At 34.0% G+C, this 20,021-nt stretch overlaps 1 protein-coding gene across 4 annotated transcripts; it reads left to right on the top strand.

The window, feature by feature from the left end:
- The first annotated feature begins 1,485 nt into the window (after positions 1-1,485).
- On the top strand, positions 1,486-17,963 carry LOC111047559 (helix-loop-helix protein 13). 4 transcript variants are annotated; one of them, XM_039421047.1, is made up of 5 exons: positions 1,486-1,583; positions 3,496-3,599; positions 4,443-4,602; positions 10,956-11,176; positions 16,454-17,963. In XM_039421047.1, the coding sequence occupies exons 1-5, from the start codon at positions 1,558-1,560 to the stop codon at positions 16,558-16,560; spliced, it is 618 nt and encodes a 205-aa protein (XP_039276981.1). In that variant the 5' UTR covers positions 1,486-1,557; the 3' UTR covers positions 16,561-17,963. The 4 variants fall into 4 exon arrangements, with proteins under 4 accessions (XP_039276981.1, XP_039276980.1, XP_039276979.1 ...); XM_039421046.1 differs by having other exon boundaries at positions 10,953-11,176; XM_039421045.1 differs by having other exon boundaries at positions 4,443-4,653.
- The last annotated feature ends 2,058 nt before the right edge of the window (positions 17,964-20,021 follow it).

Here is a 20,021-nt window from a genome sequence, read left to right as displayed (position 1 = left end):
TTTCGAAAACAAAATGACGGTGGGACGGTGCTTAAGTGGGGTTCTTTACTCCAGTTTTTCATTGAGTTTTTAATGTATACTTCTAGATTTGTCAAGTAGATCGAAACTGTAAATGCTTAGGAATTAATGTTTCTAAATTCTGTTTCTCTACATCGTTTGTATCTTGACTTTCGAAGAACTAGTCTTTCGAATGAACTGATAACGTTCAAGTTACAATGGTTTAGCTAGAGTCTGGAAACTTATAGAGGGGTCTAAAAATATCGCCAAAGAGTTTTCAGGAACAACTGACTTGAAAGTCCAAATAGGTTATACAGTCCAAAGTCTATAACTATATACGGCTATGTACGGCTGTGTATACAGCTATGTACGGCTTTAGTTCAGGAAATGACGGTGCTTAAGTGGGGTTCTTTTCTCCAGTTTTTAATTGAGTTTTCAATGTATACTTCTAGATTTTTCAAGTAGATCGAAACTGTGAATGCTTAGGAATGAATGTTTTTAAATTCTCTTTCTCTACATTGTTTGTATCTTGACTTTCGAAGAACTAGTCTGGAATAGAATAATTCTCATATCATGATCATGTCTATCATCTACGTAGGGAATAATATTTTTATTCAATTTGTTCAAAACTGAAAAAAATTTCGCAACCCCGAGCTACATAGGTCATATGAACTTTTTTGAGAACTAATAGACAAAAAACGTCCATATTCCGTACAGGAGATCAGCCAATGTCTAAAAATAATAATTGTTTGTAGAGAGAGCTTTAACAGAGTTTTAAGGTGCGTACAAATATACGCGCCGCGAACATGAGCAATTCACTTTTAATCAGCTGATGTCAAGCTTTTTATATCTGTATCTTACCGTTTCTGTAAAAATACAGATATAATCAGCTGATTAAAAGTGAACTGCTCATGTTCGCGGCGCGTATATCTGTACGTACCCTAAGAGTTCACCAGAGATACTGCCAGATTGGCATTCTCTTAGTCAACTTCTGATTGGATCGAACTTGAAAGTCTGTAATTTATTGTCTAATTGATGGAAGCAAGCTCAAATGTAAAATGCAGGAGAGCGACGCGAGAAAAATTATTCTTGGATGATATAGCTGGGGGTCCAGGGGGCTCAGGGGGCCATGGCGGATAAGGCTAGTCTGCCGGCTAGTATATCTTCAATTTTCAGAAACTCGACACTGTTTTCATGTTGACTTGATCATCATTATCTTAATTATAATTGTATCATCATTTATGGAAAGATACCCAAATTCTGAAATCATAATTTACAAACTGAAAAATGTTGCATAAAAATAACAATTAACCATTCAACTTCGCAATTCTTAGAACCACATTGAGTTCACGTTAGTAGGCTATAATGTATAATGAGAACCCACTCTGTCCCCTTTCGATACTGGGAGCAAATCGAAATAGAACCCCTGGGTGAAAAGGGGAGGGGCCTAATTGAGCCCGCCCTTTTGGCTTCACATAAAGGCTATGGTCGCTGCCTGAAGAGCTCAGTTAGCTGGAGCTAGGGCTGGTTGATTGTTGGACTGTTATCTACTATGAAATAATGTCTACACTTCACACGGCTGCTAGGTGAGTTACTGTTAAAAAAATTAATTGTCATACTATTTTATACTGTATTATATACTATTTATACTATTTGCTTATGAAATCTCAGTGACACTTTCTTGAAAAAATCTAAAACTATTTTTAAGGGGATTTTTGGATTCAGTAACTGAAATTTGGGTGTGGCTGATCAAATCCCTACTCTTCATTACATACTCTAATTTTCTTATCATTTGACTGATAGATGATTGAAAGATTCAAGTGCTACGAATCATTCTAGAAGTTCCCCAAATGAGAAATATTACTATAATTATCTTTTGATTCCCTACACAATCAAATAACTGATGATATAGGCTAATCTTATCTTAGAGCTTGTTCACATGACAGCGATTCATGAGCGGTTCGCCCTCTGTTAAGACTGTGCAAAGGCTAAAATTAAACTTTCCACTGGCGACATTTTTCAATTTTCTTCGATTTGTATATCATCAAGCTATCAAAATGAAAAAGTTTTCTCAGAAAATTTTTTTTCTGATCATTACTTTTTGTGATATGAGCGCCCAAAGTTTTAATTTTTGGAACAGAACATTTCAAATATGGGAAGGGATAAAACCATGAGATTTGGAAGATGAATTCTTCATGGTATTGTTGATTGAATGAAACAAAAATTATCTGAGAATATCAATTTTTTAGAATGCTATTCAATTTACTAAAAATGACCAAAAATAGCCTATTATGTACCTAAAAAAACGAATTGCTCATTTTTAATTCAATGTCTCAACCTGAGCAAGGGATGTCCCATCGTGGGCCTATCTTAAGCCTAGGTTGGGACACTCCCAAAAAATTGTTCATGCAATAAAAAAATCAATTGACAATCAGTGCAGTTGCCATGAAAGTGTAAGCAAATACAATCAATATAAAATTAAAAAATGAAGAATTTTTTATTTTTGTCCAAGTTATAGCTGTTTGAATCGTGGTGTCCAAACGTGGGCTAGTTTACCCTACAAAAATATGATCCTCTACAAACTAACTTAAACTGAACTTAATTACTAACTGAACTGAAACTTGTAATAGAATAAATCTTAATTGAACTGAAATTGTAATAGAATGTGCACAATGTGAAATGCTCTGCTCGAAACCGCTCGGTTGACTGAAGACATGTGTACGTTCATTAGAGCATGCCTGCTCTAGTATATCGAACCGCCCGGCAACCGAACGACAACCGAGCGGTTGGACTGGAGACTACAACCGCCGCGATTGGCCGGCGACTACTAAAACCGAGTGTTGCAGGTGTACGGCACCATGTGTTTCCCTATACCTGGCAACCGCTCGGTTGGTCAACCGCGCGACAACCGAGAGTAAATCGCTGTCATGTGAACAGGCTCTAAATAAGAATTATCTTTATATTTCATCAGTTCTTGCATGTGTTTGATTATGATTAAATTATAGTCGTTGCAAATTACATTTATTGAATGTAACAACAGCTTGGGTAATTTGAAATTAGAACTTTCTTTTATCAACATTTCATCTTTGTTTTAATCATGAATTACTAAACTTGATGTGTTCTATTTCTGCTTCTTCTCATTAGCTCAACATTTTCATTGTAAGCTTCTTCATTCATTCGAGTAATTATTGAAATTCCATTGTAAGAGGAATTTATGAATCCTCATAGCACATTCTTTCTCCAGACAAAGTTCAAATCGTTAGGCTTCAAAGATAGACTTGACTTTTACACAACAGCAAGTTATGAAGTTGTGTAAATTAACCAACTAAAACATTTGACGAAATCCGTATGAATCACCCAAATGTGGAATATATTCTCAATGAATTTTCATCATCTAAATTGTCAAATTTGATTCAAAACAACAACAACAACAACAACGCGCAATTCTACGAGATTTGTGAATGATTGATAAGAGTGATTTGAATGATATATTTCCAGAGGTCAGCCGCAAGTGTACGATGGTGGTGATGAGCTGCCAAGCTGCCTGTACGCTGCTCGACCACACCCAAGGCTGACGCCATATTTGCAACATCTACAACATGGTTAGTTCAATTCACAAAAGTTAACCTTTCTAGACAATCTATTTGAAATGTGAATCAATAATAATATCAGGCCGTACTATAGAAAAAAGATAGCATAAGATGATATTCCGTGGTATAGGACGTTTATATGTTCTATATTTCACTGCTAACTCAAACTGATAGTCCTAATAGTTATTTTTAGAGCTTTAAAATGTCACATGCTTGTGTGCAACTTGATCTCAGGCCTCAACTTCCGAATTGTCCCGAAGAAAAATAAAAGTTTTTACAGATAATATTGGTAAGGTTTTTGAATAATTTTGTATTTCTATCATATTTCAATTTGGGTGTGTATTACTACAAACTAGAAGGCAGAAGAATTGATACAAAGATTACAGTGTGGGATTCTAAGAGATCGTAATTAACCGAAGATTACTCCATTAATAATATTGTTGGATTTTGAGGGAATACGGAGACCGCGATTTTACAAGGGAGTTCCAGACAATAGAAATAATTAACAGTGGCAAGCGGAAAAAATTATCTGCGATTCAGACGGCGTTTTGCGACACGGTTCCCACAGAAGTTGAGGCAGACTGGATGAGGTGGTGACTGCTGGCTGGTGGCTTGCTAAGGGGGAAGGGTGAGGGGATGCGCTATCAATATTATCTCATTTGAAACCTTTTATCTCAGAGCCAGTTCGATTCTCAACAAATATTGTTTACTAATAAATGCAAAAAATGATTAATTAGACTCGTGTGAGCTTTTAGTTGATAGTTCGTCACTCAAACTTCCAAATAGTTCGATTAGAAGCTTCGATTGCTGTTGCTTTTTTATAAACGTCTATGAATTTCGATTTTTGAATTGCAGCAGGAGACGAGAGCGGCCACGACACGAGAGGAGGCGGCGCTGACGAGGTGTTCTTCGGTGCCGGAGGCGGCAGTTTGGCCGGGGGCGGTGGCGGGGGCGGCAGTCCGTACCGCGTGCAGCGACAGGCGGCCAACATACGCGAGCGCAAACGCATGCTGAGGTCAGAGCCGCGCGGCGGTCGTCCACAGTCCGAGAGACCGCCTGTCAAAATGTAAGGCCCCTCACCAAACAGCGAAGGAACTAATGCGCTCAGCCTTCTCTGACTATCAGTATTACTCTATTTCCACACAGCCTTCTCCAAAAGATTCAATTATTCTCTACCAAGTTGTATACATTCGTATAAATATCATGATGATCACACTAGATTTTTCACATAGACTGTCCAATATAACACATTTGGACTATTAATACCACAGAGGATTACTAATTTGTTCTTTCAATATTTTAGATTAAGAGTGACTGTGTCTTCAAAGTTTCGGATATTGCACAAGCTAGTGAATCAGTCTTTCAGTGCAGTCTGCTTTTAGAAGAAGTGATTCTTTTGGAAAAATGGGATGTATAAAACCCGGAAAGCTCGATGTGTAGGTACGGTTATTGGAAGTGATTCTTTTGAAAAAATGCGATGTAAAACCCGGAAAGCTCGATTTGTAGGTACGGTGGAGACTGTCATATCCAATCGTAAATTTCTATTGATTTTGAAAACTGAGATCTTTTACATGGTAATTAAAATGTTTCGTGACCTGGGAATAACAAAACGCACTTCCAGTTATTTACAATAATTGAAAGCTATTAGTATCCAAGTCTGGTGTAAAGTGCAGCTTCCCATACGATTGATGCATCACATGACTCTACAATTGTAATGCTGTAACTAACTTACCAATACAGGAAAAACTGAATTACCCGAAATTTTTTATTGTATTTCAATGCTTCAAAGATTGAATTAAAAATCATTGACCTGATTAGAATGTGGATCTTACCAAATTCAATGATATACGTATGCGATTCAAAAACGTTTGATCTACATATTACAGTAATTACTTCGCTCTCATTTATGTAAAGATTTCAATAACCCTCTAAAACCAAAATAATGTGTCCTTCTCACAAAAATAATAAAATCGGGCCGTTAATTGAAACCCTTGGTTCTTCATATTTATTTGTGCAATATCCGACAAGAGTATGGACCAGTCAATCTGTAACAGTCTGTGTTTTCTTGAGAAGGCTCGTTACTGCATTTTCATGTGGATGTGCTCATGCAGTGCCCACTTACAAACAGCGAAGGAACGTGAATGTAGTATTGGAAGGTTTCAACTTAAGTAAGTCAACGTAGGCCTACAAAGGGAATAAAATAAATATCCAGTCTCAGGAAACCACAGTTCTTTGCTCTTAATACCTCACGCATTTCAAAAACGTCATAGAGTGACTTTGAAGTAGACCATTCATAGGGAATCAATATTGAGAATATGTTTAGTTAGAAATCTTATCATCCAGAACAGATAAGTATTAAAGTATAGATCACTTTCTATAAATTAATTAAATAATACCAACCACATTTAATCGATACAATAATATAATCTAAATGGAAATGCGAGTACACTAATGATGTAGCTTACGAATTGCAATACATTGTAAACCCTATTTGAAGCCCGGGGCCCACTTGTATAGCGTACCGATCCGATCACGGATGACAACGGCCTAGAATGGTGCATGTCACACATGTCCGTCATGTGATCTGTCATTCCATCTTACAGAAATATTGGACATGAGTAGGATCGAAACGCTGCATGACAAGTGCGTCCCCGACTTTAAACCAATTCGGAAGTTATAGCAAATAGAAATAGAGTGAAGAAAATTTTGGTGATAGATCTGATTATGTCTCATTTTCATGATTCAATATCAGTTATTTCTATAATTATAATATGCTTTTAAATCTTACTCGTATTAATTTATAGGACTACGAATGTAGCCTAATAAAAATGACAATGTTGATAACCAGTACTACTTTTTCGATTATTTATCGAATTTCGATGCTAATTTCACAATCATTATTCATTATTTATAGCTACATTTACAGCTTTAATATTGAAGTCTGGCAATCTAACTAAGCTTGAAATTACAACCTAGTTTTGAGAAGAGAAACTGTTCCTTCGTTGTTATATTCGAATAAAGAAGCATTGAAAAGTGATAGACAAATGGCAAATCATACCAGATTCAAAATAAACCTATTGAATTCTCACTTTTGTAAATTCTGTGAGTTGTTCCAAAGTTTAGAATCTTAAATAATATGAATCCCAGAATTCAATGCTTCTTTATTGGGGCCTGGCATTTGCAGTTTGGTTGTCAATGTATCTATGAATTATTTGTTTGAATTTGAATTTCTCTTCTAGTATATAATATTGTAATAATTGAGTTGTTCCTATCCTGTTGTCTCAAAGCTCTAAGATCAATCTTATTTTTTCTATCATTTTCATTTTTTTCTATCCATGATATTATTACAGATTATCTAATATGTGTGGATTATTCTATCCCTTAAACACTGGCTATAATATACTATCATTTTAATCACTAATTCTAATCATTTTTATTCCTGTTACTTCTCCAATGTAAGTGATATTACAGTTCAAAGTACAGTTTTCTAGGCTTTTGCATATGCATTCTATAGAGCTTTCATAGACTAAAGTTTCTGATAAAATAGATGTTTGTGAAAGTCATTACAGATCCCATATCAACTTACTTACCCATAGGGTAATCAACCCTACCAGCAGTAACATTACTCTGGGCACACTTCTTCTATTAGAATCATGAACAAAGGAGACTAAGTTTGAATAGGGAACCGAAGCATCACCTGTTCCTAGAGATCTCAGATGAAAAGAGTTCAAAAAAGGACGATAAAGTTATAGAGGCCTGGTAATTTACAATGGGAATTTAATTCATTCTTCGAAGCTCGCCCCAATGTATTTCAAATAATTTATTGAACCCAATGCATGCCCACAGTTTACTCAGCAAGATAAACATGATAATAAAATTATGATCGAAATTTCAATGCTAATGAATGACTTGTGTTCTAAGTAGAATTTATCTTTCCTCAATTACAATGTGGGATTCAATTAACATATTAACACTAGAAACAGCAAACAAGAAATTTTGGTCGAGTTAACCTTCTTTGACAGCGTATCGTGTATAGAGGTCTACTTAAATTAATTCCAATCGATATTCATAAATGAAGAGAGATAAATATTCAAAAATATGTTTATTATGTGAATATTAACTTACCTTCATCCTACTTATAGGTTTAGTCACACAGTCAAAAGATCTTTATTATGAAGGAATATCGGCTTCCAATAATCATTGCAATGAGCTTATCAAATAATCGGTCGATAATGATCTTATGTAAACTAGGACCAACTTATTTTAGGTTCAGTCACTTCAATTTTAAAATAGTTTCTCAGATTCAATAGCCAAGATTTTATTCAATGCATGGAACGATAAGCCCTGCAGTGATTACAGTGGGCAGTGATTCATTGAAGTGTGTGCCAAGAACGGAACGCTACTTGAATGAAACCGCGCCCAAGCACTCGCTTAGAGGGGGGGGAGGACAGCACGTGGCTTGCTGAACAGCACACTCCACAGACAAACCCTCCAACAAAGACAAACCCTCAGCGATGAAGGGACTGCCGCAAGTGCCAAAACGAGGTGGAATGTTCTGCAATTGATTTGTAGACTTACAAACGATCCCTTGCCGAAAGCCCTGTCATTGCCATGAAGGCCTACTGCCAGTGTCGTTTCACGTGTGCAGCGCAGCTCCATCGAAATGAAGCGGAAATAATATAAAGCTTGATCCCTCGCCAGCTTATGTCAGACGATCTTGTGGCTTAATAATTGCTTTTATCAATTATCGATGAAGGAACACAATCTTTTTATTCAAATAATTAAAATTGTTATTGGTTCATCTCATCATCTAATTGATCAGTATAAGTGATGATAATGATAATAAGTCAGTATGATCATAATAAAACAATCCATCAAGAATCAAGACCAGAATTACTTTTTAGAATCTCCTAGACTCAAACACCTTTATCAATTGAATATATTAATGTTTATTAGTAAACATTTATTGGAAATTTACCTGACGATGGTGTGATCACCGAAACTAGTAGTTACAATTTGTATTCTTGTTTTATTATTTTATCAATTTTAAAGTGTACTTTAATTCTTGTATTTTATATAGACAAGAAAGTAGCCCCGAATTCATACATTTCAAAAAATATTAATTCTATATACACATCTTTATATTCCTAGATTAAGGCTAGTTTCACACTCATTCGGTTCGTTTCGTTTTCGATACGTTTTCGGCAAACTCCGATAAGTGTGAAACAGTAATTCGGTTTGAATTCGGTACCGAATAGAAACCGCATAGAACCGAACGCCCACTTGACTCTAATAAATTCCATCAGGTTTCAATTCGTTGCTAGCGAGAGGCTTCTTTCACACACTTTCGGTTCGGTTCGTTTCGTTTTCGGCAAATTCCGATAAGTGTGAAACGATTATTCGGTTTGAATTCGGTACCGAATAGCCACCGCATAGCACCGAACGCCCCCTCGACACGAATAGGTTTCATTATATTCGAAATCGTTGCTAGGGAAACAGGAAAAAACAAAGTCTTTTACACACGCTTGCCTTTTTTGTTTTTATTTTAACCTGATATCGTGATTATCTGTTTCAAAATTTTCCAAGTCAAAATATTATGGTCAATTCATTTCTGTTAGTTCACAGAAACATTTTTTCCCAATGAATAGTTTGCTATAAAAATATGAAAGATATAAATTAAAGCTTAGGGAGAATTTTTATTTTTTTCATTTTCCACGAATATTACATGATTTCATCAATGGAGTAAAGAGATGAAGTTTCTTATACCATGTGTCAAAACAAGGAACAAATTTTCAATTAAAAAAAATAATCTCTCTGAACTTCCAAAATTAACATAATCAAAAAGAAACTATTAAGATAATTCACAATTTTTAATTAACTTTCAAATTTTGTTGTTCAAGAAATAACATCTTACAATTTGACACCAACTGTTATATTAAAATATACCAGCATGAACTGTGAAAATCCAAACACAGCTGTGTTTTAGAAGAAAATACCTAATAAGAACCGTACGAATTAAAACCTGACATGTATGAAAGCCTCATTCGTTTTCGGTAACGAGCCGAACCGAACCGAAAACGAACCGAACCGAATGGAACCGAAAGCGTGTGAAGCTAGCCTACTGCATACGCATTCATAAGCGGGGAAGTAAAAATGTAAATGAATATGTAACAGCTGTGCCTAGTTGAAAGTTGTGTGTTTATTTTTGGCTTCAAAATTTTCTGAAATAACTTAATTTATTCAAAGTGCGGTGATATTAAGTGCAAAATTTGACTATAATTTGGTTTTTTAATAATTCTAAATTCAGAATTTCTAGCTAATATATATTCTTGGACAGAACTTCGAACTTTAAATTTCCTCAGTAAGAACCTATTTTTTCGGACATTTCATTATTAATCAAAATTTGGGAACAGAATAGTTTTGGGCTATGCCTGTTGTTCTATCCTGATCATATTCATATGATTTGTAATTATATCAACGAATAAATAAATAAATCACAAGATAACATAACTCACAACGGCGCTGTATAGGCAACAGGTGTAGCACTGTTCTTGTATTTTTTCACAATAAACTTTCTCCATAGTTCTCTACTAAATTTGATCCTTTGTTTGATTTCCCATTTTTCAATCGTTTAAAAGTATCAATTTGTTTAATTTTCCCGTTTTTTCAGTTATAGGAAATGAAATTATCGATTCAATTTATATGCAACATATGCAATCTAATCATATACCATGACTGGATTCTACAGTTATCTGTACAAGATTTTTAAAATTTCCTAAAAATCTTATCTTATCAGTATAGCATCAATATGAATGATAATAATAAAATTCTACCATTATCACTAAAACATTATACATACTTAACGTTTCACAGGATCCGAAAAGTATCCCTATTATTAAATAGGCCAACTGCATGATCGTTATTCTTCTTCGAAAATGATCGGCGTTTATTATTTGCTCAAATATTAATACAAGCACAAATCATAACAACAACCACTAGGTACCAGTATTTCAATATTTTTGTTTTGACCACTCTATCGAACTTGAACGCTTATGTCTACATTTAGTAGTAAATCAGTGAATTACTGATAGTTTGGAATTTTTGAATTGTCAGTTTTTTAGCTTCGAATGAGTGTTCCTGCATAAATTTGCGTAATTAAAAAATCCAAGGTTCTGCTCTCCTAAAAATTTTAATTTTTTGAGACGTTTTGTTAGAATTAAGAGACGAGATTCAACTATCAGTAGAAGTAACAGGCTCAGCCCAAAACTGTCTCCCTAACTTTAATAGATAAGATTTTTTTAATGGAGTTATGTTTTGAAGTTTATCAGTTATTAGTAGCGTGGGTGTATGTGTTGTGTGTTCCAGCAGCATCAACTCGGCGTTCGACGAGCTACGAGGCCACGTGCCTACCTTTCCCTATGAGAAGCGCCTCAGCAAGATCGACACCCTGCGCCTAGCCATCGCCTACATAGCCCTGCTGCGGGAGGTGCTCACTGCTGACTGCGACCCGCTCACCTACGTCGAAAAGTGCCTGCGTCAGCCAAACGCCAACGCTAACTCGGCCGATCGCGCCGAGTGGAACACTTCAGGTATATACCAATCATATTCCGTTATCTATCATTTATCACCTAAAATGATAGCCCAGTCAATGAAGGTCCAAAAAAGCAGTTTCGATCCGAAAATTAAATAAAAGCTGAATTTCCCACCATCGATAGAACCCTCCCAGAGGGTCATTCTCCCAAAAGTCCCAAAAAATCCCCTTGGAGCTTTCCGCCCCAACCCCCTAAAACATGAAAAATGCAGGTAAACACGGGAAATCAATTATCTCTGTAACCATTGATCAGAAACAGTTCTATTATATGCCATTCAATTAGTTACATTATGGACTACAATATTAGTTATATTCATTTTCTTAATAAAATTGAAAGTTTTCTTGATAAAATGATATATATGTAAAAATTGAGAGGGTTTGTGATTTGATTTTTTTGTTTTCTCCGATTAACCTCGAAACAAGTAGTTTTAAAGAAAAATGAGTCAAATAATTAATGTAGCCACTCTCATTGCAAATCCATTGATGTATATTGTTATGTATTTGTGATTCAATTTGACGCTGTGGAAGGGGAAACAGTCGACGCGGAACGGCGCGGCTGACTCTCTTAGCCATAGTAAACAGCAAACTGGAAATCAATTATCTCTGTAACCATTAATCGGAAAAAATCTATCATATGACATTCGATTCGTTACACTATGGACTAAAATATTAGTCGTATTCATTTCCTCAATAAATCAAACAGTTTCCTTGATAAAATAATATATACATAAAAATGTAGGGGTTTTTCGATTTAATTTTTGTTTTCTCCGATTAACTTCGAAGCAAATAATCTAAAGAAAATTAGACAAATAATTAATGTAGCCACATTCATTGCGAATCCATTGATGTATATTGTTATTCATTTGCGATTCGATTTGACGCTGTGGAAGGGGAAACAGTCGACGCGGTATGGCGTGGCTGACTCTCTTCACCATAATAAACAGTAAAATACGACAGTAGTAGGCCTACTGCTTTCTAAGTTGCATCTTATTCACACCATGGCGCTCGAAACAATCTATTTTGTCTATTGTTTTGACATGCGATGAAACTAATTTTTCACATTTTAATTCTCTAAATTCTCTAAAATCATTTTGTTGTTATAGATGTGCTAAATCATGCATTCTATGACAGACAAAGATATTGTTTGCAACCGATAAAATATTCATACTATTACATAATATAATTCATATTTAAAATATGTGTGTATGATTATAATTCTATGCTAAAATTTATCATAAGTTTTGTCAAAAACTGAGATAAATCATAGATTACAATAGTGTTAACAGTGGCAATTTCCTGAAAAATCATAGCGTGCAGTCTTAGCTGTTTTCTACAGTTAATATTCTTCAAGCCAGGTTGATAATATACCTTCAGTTGAGCCAAATATATATGACGGCTGAGGCATAACAAAAAATATACATTGGGATAGTTGAGTCGAAACTTTCTATGATTCTCTCTGTAAAGTAGCTTATCTTCCGTTCTTACTAGTTGAATCTAGATTATTTAGACAGTTCAATATGAGAATTCAGTAGATTCTAAAGATGAAAGCCATGCAAAAATACAAATTAAGGAAGAGTAAGCATGCATAAAAGGTAGGAAAATCATGAAAGTGTTTCACATTTAACCACAAAGTACCCTACCGTATAAGATTAATTGAAAGACGATTCATCATCTTCTATTATTTTTGTTAACACATCGATTTTTCACCTCCACTCGCATCTTGTCATTCACTATACAAGGTTGACAGAAGCTTTTCTTTATGTCGATTAATGTTGATTGAAATTGATTTTGATTAGGGCACCAAAAGGATAGATCATTTTCTATTTGAAGCATTCAAATTGAATCTATTTACAGATTTAGTTGGGTGAAGCTATTTGAAAAATGTACCTGATTATCAATTCCATGGTTTTTATACCATTCTAGTTCATTGTGATCATTGAAGGGTTGAAGTGATGAGTTAGTTCAAGTGAATTCTAGTACACAAGTATATTGTGCTTATGATGGGCTCTTCTTTATTTTCTATCGATGTTTTGCTCCAGTAGAGAAAATTAAAAAATGTTGGTTCCACATTTTATAAGCTTTATAAATAATATAAATTTGATAAGTCCAATATCAAATTAATCGATGTTGACTTTCATTGTATCGCTTTGTATCAATGTTACTTGCACTGTTTGCAATTCATCACTATTCTCTCAAGAATTAGTTTTTTATGAATTTCATGATATGAAAATTGAAATTCAAATGCTTTTTGGATGACGTTCACATTCCACTGGTTTTTTTCAATAATTGTTACGTTGAAGAGTGAGGCAAGTCAATCCATTTGGAAGTAAAAGGAAATCACAATGCGATTTGAACAGTGGATAGTAACTTTGAAATTCAGTTGCTCAATTCATTACGGCTTGATACTATCATTTATAATTATAGTTGATCAGAAATATGGATTGTCTATAATGTTTTTATTTCAGTTTGACCAATCTTCTATCACAGACTCGCTTTCATTCATAAACATGATAATCCTAAATACGTTGGTTACCTTAAAGATGTAGCTTATCTTACGTCGAACAATGTACAATATAAACAATTTTCATCAAATAACTATTATGATAATCATTGGAATTTCTGCCTGTGATTGAGAAAAAGTCATTTTATGAGCCTTGAAATTCATACCTAGAAAAAGTTGCATTATTACTAGAAATTTTGTTATTTTTACTATTTATTATAGGTACTGTACATTGATTTCTGTGATTATAGAGATCAACTACTTTATTCTGAATCAGTAGGATAAGGATAAATAGGGAAATTGTGAGATGGGGATAACATCCATAGTTACATAGCATCAATTTGATGCTATGTAATAATAATAATTGTAATTGACTAATATTGTAGTCCTTAATTTAACGAATCGAATGGCATATGATAGATTTTTTTCCGATTAATGTTTACAGAGATAATTGAATTCCAGTTTGCTGTTTACTATGGCTAAGAGAGTCAGCCGCGCCGTTCCGCGTTGACTGTTTCCCCTTCCACGGCGTCAAATCGAACCGCAAATACATAACAATATACATCAATGGATTTGCAATAAGAGTGGCTACATTAATTATTCGGCTCATTTTTCTTTAAAACTACTTGCTTCGAAGTTAATCGAAGAAAACAAAAAAATCAAATCTATGTATAATAATTCGTTCTCACTATATGTGATAATATTTGGTAACATTTGTTAATATTTGAACCGAATGTGCAACAAATTGATCTACTTTCAGCTTGAAAATTTTTTTGTTTTTTTGTTCTTGAAAATAAATTTTGAATCTTAATTTTTTACAAAATAAGGATAAGATGAAGGAGTCGGACACATAATATATCATGAAACTTTGATGAAAAACATCAATATCTGAAACTAGAGTTATCAAATTGTGTTACCTCTGACTCGTATGGAGAAGGCACACTTCAAATTAATATAATAAATTCTGTGAGAAAACAACGAAATCCTGATTTTTATCATGAGCATGGTTAAATCAAGAAAATTGTAATATTTTTTAAGAGTATTGAAAAGTGAAAATCTATATACAGCGCATGTCAAAACAATAGACAACATTGATTGTTTCGAGCGCCATACTGTAAATGAGATGCAAAATGTAGACAGCAGTATTATTCTGTTTACTATGGTGAAGGGAGTCAGCCGCGTCGGCTGTTTCCCCTTCCACAGCGTCAACTTGAATCGCAAATACATAACAATATACATAAATGGATTCGCAATGAATGTGGCTACAATAATTATTCGTCACATTGTTCTTTAAAACTACTTGCTTCGAAGTTAATCAGAGAAAACAAAAAAATCAAATCGAAAAACCCCTAAATTTTTACATTATATTATTTTATTAAGGAAACTGTTCGATTTATTGAGGAAATTAATTCGACTGATATTGTAGTCCTTAATTTAACGAATCGAATGGCATATGATAGATTTTTTTCCGATTAATGTTTACAGAGATAATTGAATTCCAGTTTGCTGTTTACTATGGCTAAGAGAGTCAGCCGCGCCGTTCCGCGTTGACTGTTTCCCCTTCCACGGCGTCAAATCGAATCGCAAATACATAACAATATACATCAATGGATTTGCAATAAGAGTGGCTACATTAGTTATTCGGCTCATTTTTCTTTAAAACTACTTGCTTCGAAGTTAATCGAAGAAAACAAAAAAATCAAATCGCAAACCCCCTAAATTTTTACATATATATTAATTTATCAAGAAAACTTTCAATTTTATTGAAAAAATGAATAAAACTAATATTGTAGTCCATAGTGTAACTAATCGAATGGCGTATAATAGAGCTGTTTTCGATCAATGGGTACAGAGATAATTGATTTTCCGTGATCACCTGCATTTTTCAACTTTGAGGGGTGCTAGGGGGGAAAGCTCCAAGGGGATTTCTTGGGACTTTTGGGAGAATGACCCTCTGGGAGGGATCTATCGATGGTAGAAGATTCAGCTTTTATTTAATTTTCGGATCGAAAAAACCTTTATTGACTGGGCTATGAACTACAGGGTTGGGCGATGGAGTAGGCCTATGGAGTTTGAAGCAGTTACACAGTCATTTTCAAACGAAATTAGTTTTTTTTTAATTTCAATTAATCACCAGAACAATTTATAAAAAATAGAATAACAAAGGGAAGGTACTCGAAACTTGAAATTTCTGACTTCTGTTTTCTTTGTGACCCGTTCTCTTGTCATACAGATATTTCTTAATTGTATTATTGTAATATTATTAGAACTCTCTTCGAGAGCTGAAGCTTTAAGCTTCTCTGGAAGGGCTTGCATCATTATTTTGGACCATTTTATTTATATATAGTGTAATATTATATTGTATTATATCATGCATAAGTATTTTGAATGCAGCAATCAAATTATTCCAATTTCAAATCCACTCAATATGATAGCAAAACAGAAGAACAAACTAATAAGAAGTTCAGGATTCTGTTTATGTATTTTGGTTGATATTATTATGGTGTCTCTATTTATCCCTTAGATCATGGATAGCACCTATCAGTGGTGAGAGAAAAATCATTCTTGACTAGTGTTGATGTATCATAATGAATATACTCGAACAGATATCATTTTTGTACACCTTCCTTAATACGACTCCAGTATTAATACACTGTATTAGTTATTTAAATAACAGGGGAACCAAGATTCGCTTGAAGGTACAAAAGCACGAAGATAAAAATCACAGTCAGCAAAAAATCAGGAATTTATCAAAAAATTTCCATTATTTTTCAGATTTGACAGCTCGTCTCTCATGGATAAACTGGGAAAACCTTGGCGTAAATCCAAATCGACGCAGTGTTCTAACGTCACTCGCTCTCACTACTGATAACATCAACTAATTATTTATCCTAGAATGAATATTTTCATAGATCTCGCCATGTGTATTTCCCATAATAATGATATTGGAAAATTGATCATTAATCCATGTTGAAAAGTATGTATGGTGAGTTAGATCATAGACCGTTCATCGTTTTGTTGTTGTAACCCTAATACTATACAAGTGAAACCCTGTGAGTTTTCATTTCTTGCAGAATGAGATCAACTTGAACTATTTCTATCTAGTTTCTGGATGTACTGCAGTGCAATTTATTATAATTATCATCTATAATTTGAAAACTTCAAAATAATTCAAATATCTGAATTATTCAATAGTAGCTGAAAATTGAATTCGGCGGATAAATTAAATTACGAGAAGGTGAAATTGTGATTTCAAAATATATATATTACTAGCAGTCAAGCTCTCTTCGCTCGCCATATCCGTCTAGCGAGGGGGCTCCGCCCCCTGGACCCCGACTAGATCGTCCAAGGATGAGATCAGCAGGCTCGCTTCGCTCGTCTGCATTTTTCATTTGATCATTTTTATCATATGTTAGGACGATCCAGTCGGGGGTCCAGACTAAACGTCTGGCTAAACGGATATGGCGAGCGAGCCTGACGGCTAGTAATATAATATTCCCAAGAATAGCTCTGATTGAAGTAGCAGTGCCCAATCAATTTTTCCGTGATAAATGCATTTCAATCTTCAACTTGGTGCCAACCTAACAAAGTCAACTCAACTTAATGCCAACCTGAAAAAATTATTAACGTATTTACCAGTTAACAACTGTTTCGAAGAGGTACTCTCTCTAGATTATAGTTCTATATTAACATAATTATGGTATGGACATTTTTCAATTATAATTAAGAGAATAAGAAGAATATACATGCTAAAAGACGAACTTTAAACCCTTAAAAACCACCCTTGGGGTTAAAATGTTGCCAAAAGATTTCTTAGTGCGCCTCTAAAGGGCCAACTGAACATACCTACCAAATTTGAACGTTTTTGGTCCGGTAGATTTTTAGTTCTGCGAGTGAGTGAGTGAGTGAGTCAGTCAGTCAGTCAGTCAGTGAGTGCCATTTCGCTTTTATATTATATAGATATATTCAAGTTTCTGAAAGTTCTAAACCTATAATATGCTCTTGATTCAGTGAAAAATTTGATTTATCAGGAATACAAATGTTTAAAAACGAAATGGATGAAAAATCGGTTGTGCAGAAACCTATTGGGTTCTTGATTTTTGTAACAAGCTTTAATGAATATTTTGTTTCAAAAATAGAAATATTAATAATTCTAGTCCTACAAATGAGTCATTTTGGAATTTTAGGGCCAGTGCAATTTTTCATGTTTTTAGTACATAAGCATTTTTGTAAAAAGCATTATTGTAATAAGTATTATCAATAAAAGTATGTTATTATATTAGCATGTTGCGTGAATATTCTCTCACATGAATATTTGACCTATAGTTCTAGTTGTGATAAATCATACTAACTATTATTGGATCAATCACTTAACTTCTTATAAAATTTCAAGACTATTATACCGATAATAAGATATTGATTGATATTGAGACTGAGAAAGATATTTTCTTAAATTATCGACTAGAGAATAAAATGCTCTTGTCTTGTTTAGTTTTGAATGGAAATTCTTTGATGTAAGTCACCTTTTTTAACAAAGAATTGTTGAAACATTGGTTTTACTGGTATTTTTATTTTTTCAAAGATATCAACTTTTAAAGGCGTTTGAGAATTTAACATGATGGGCAATTATTATGTAAAATTTTATTTCAAAAGATGAATTTATTTAATGGCAACAATGTGAGTTGCTCAAAACCTTGTTAGCGGGAAAAAATTCCAAATCTTTGGCTATGCTGAGACGTGGCATTTGTAGAAGATTTTTTTAAAGCTCTGTTCTTTGTGAACCACTCTTGAAATTAATCTCATAAGCCTTGCTCACCACACCGCTAATTTCAAGATATTTTATATTTTTCCCCAATGTAGGCTTTTATCAAAGTTTCTTGACAACAATACTTTTCTTTTAGGTAATGCAATTTGTTGAGATATCGTTTCATTTCTTTCTGGTTATTGACAAATGCATCCTTCTGTTCTGAATGTGCTTCACATAACATTATTTGCAACTGATTAACTTTTTTTGAAGTGTCAACTTGCTCCGCCTGCAGTCTGGAATACTCTTGGTAGGGATCTACAAGCTCTTCATCATCATATGCCTTGAGTTCTTTCTCCAATTGTTTTATCTCTTTTTTGTATCGTCGAATTAAGACGTCTTTTTTGTCCAGTTCAGATCTTCTTTTGAATTTGGGAATTTTGTTACATACTCTTTTCTTTTTACTTATTGTCTTATGATGATTATGTAGAGATATTACTTCTTCAATTGAATTAATGTTGGTTTCTGTTGTACAATCAATTAAGGTGCCAAGAACCTTCATTACTGTCGACCGCTTGTACTGCATTCTTGACATTGCATTATTATCAACAGCTGAAAGAGTGTTTCTTAATACGTAAAGTGGCAAACTGATTTTGCCTCCTTCTTTTGGAGATTTCCCTCTCAATTCACACTTCATATGCTTTTTGATACCGGAACCAGCCATATCAATCAAATGAAAATGAGACAACACTGCTGAACGTTTACTTCTTTTCGTATCAAAATGTATAGTTTCTGTAGTGATAGTATAAACAGAATGAGATATTCTGTGTGGTTTTGAAGCAGTAGCACTAAACACCCTGTTCTTATTGCCAAGTGTAATTATTTCGTTGATATCATCAGGTTCATTTGCTATAAGAGTTGTGACATTTTCTATAAAGGGACTAGCACCTGGACTTTCCACTACTTCAAGTCTAGCAGAAGGCAGATCTCTTGATAACAAATCTCTATAATCCTCATTAAATATTTCAATGCAAGATACTCTTACCGGTAGCAGAATCCTTCCTTTATAATTAGCATCTGTAGTTTTAGACTCACCGGTTGACATTGATTCATTTGCATTATCACCAGAAACAAAAAATAGGTTATCAGAGTTACTATCATCGTGATCATTTCTTTTGTTACTACTGGATCGTCTCCTCTTAATTTTCTTTTCTGAAGACTTTCTTATAGAATTGCAATTATTTTTTAACAGCTTCGTTCCATTGGAATTCTGAGACAATAAATCATGCTTACCTTTTCCTTGTTTATTTCTGCATTCTGAACTTTTTGACATAGATTCACTGGAGTTGTTGCATTGAATTTCCAATGTATTTATATTAATTTACAGTCAGTCAGCCCTGATCAAATTTGTTAAAATACTCAAGATTTGCATTAAGCAATCGGTAATTTAAAGACACCTTTTATTATTTTTAAAAATTGAAAGAAAACAAAGCCGGGATTGAAACGAACACGATACTACATAATATTAGGTTTTTGAGGTACTGTAAGTACAGCTACAGCTTCTTCACAGCTGTTTCAAAATATTGATAATTTTTTTTT

Source organism: Nilaparvata lugens, chromosome 2 (assembly GCF_014356525.2).
Source record: "Nilaparvata lugens isolate BPH chromosome 2, ASM1435652v1, whole genome shotgun sequence".
NCBI classification, from domain to species: Eukaryota; Metazoa; Arthropoda; class Insecta; order Hemiptera; family Delphacidae; genus Nilaparvata; species Nilaparvata lugens.
Note: the sequence above shows the minus strand (reverse complement) of the source record. Positions and strands in the feature narration are given on the sequence as shown.

Coding starts and splice junctions, on each gene's coding strand:
- LOC111047559 (XM_022333335.2), top strand. CDS start 1,558: ATGTCTACACTTCACACGGCTGCTAG. Junction 1,584..3,495: donor ACACTTCACACGGCTGCTAG/GTGAGTTACTGT, acceptor ATATATTTCCAG/AGGTCAGCCGCAAGTGTACG. Junction 4,654..10,952: donor GAGAGACCGCCTGTCAAAAT/GTAAGGCCCCTC, acceptor TGTGTGTTCCAG/CAGCATCAACTCGGCGTTCG.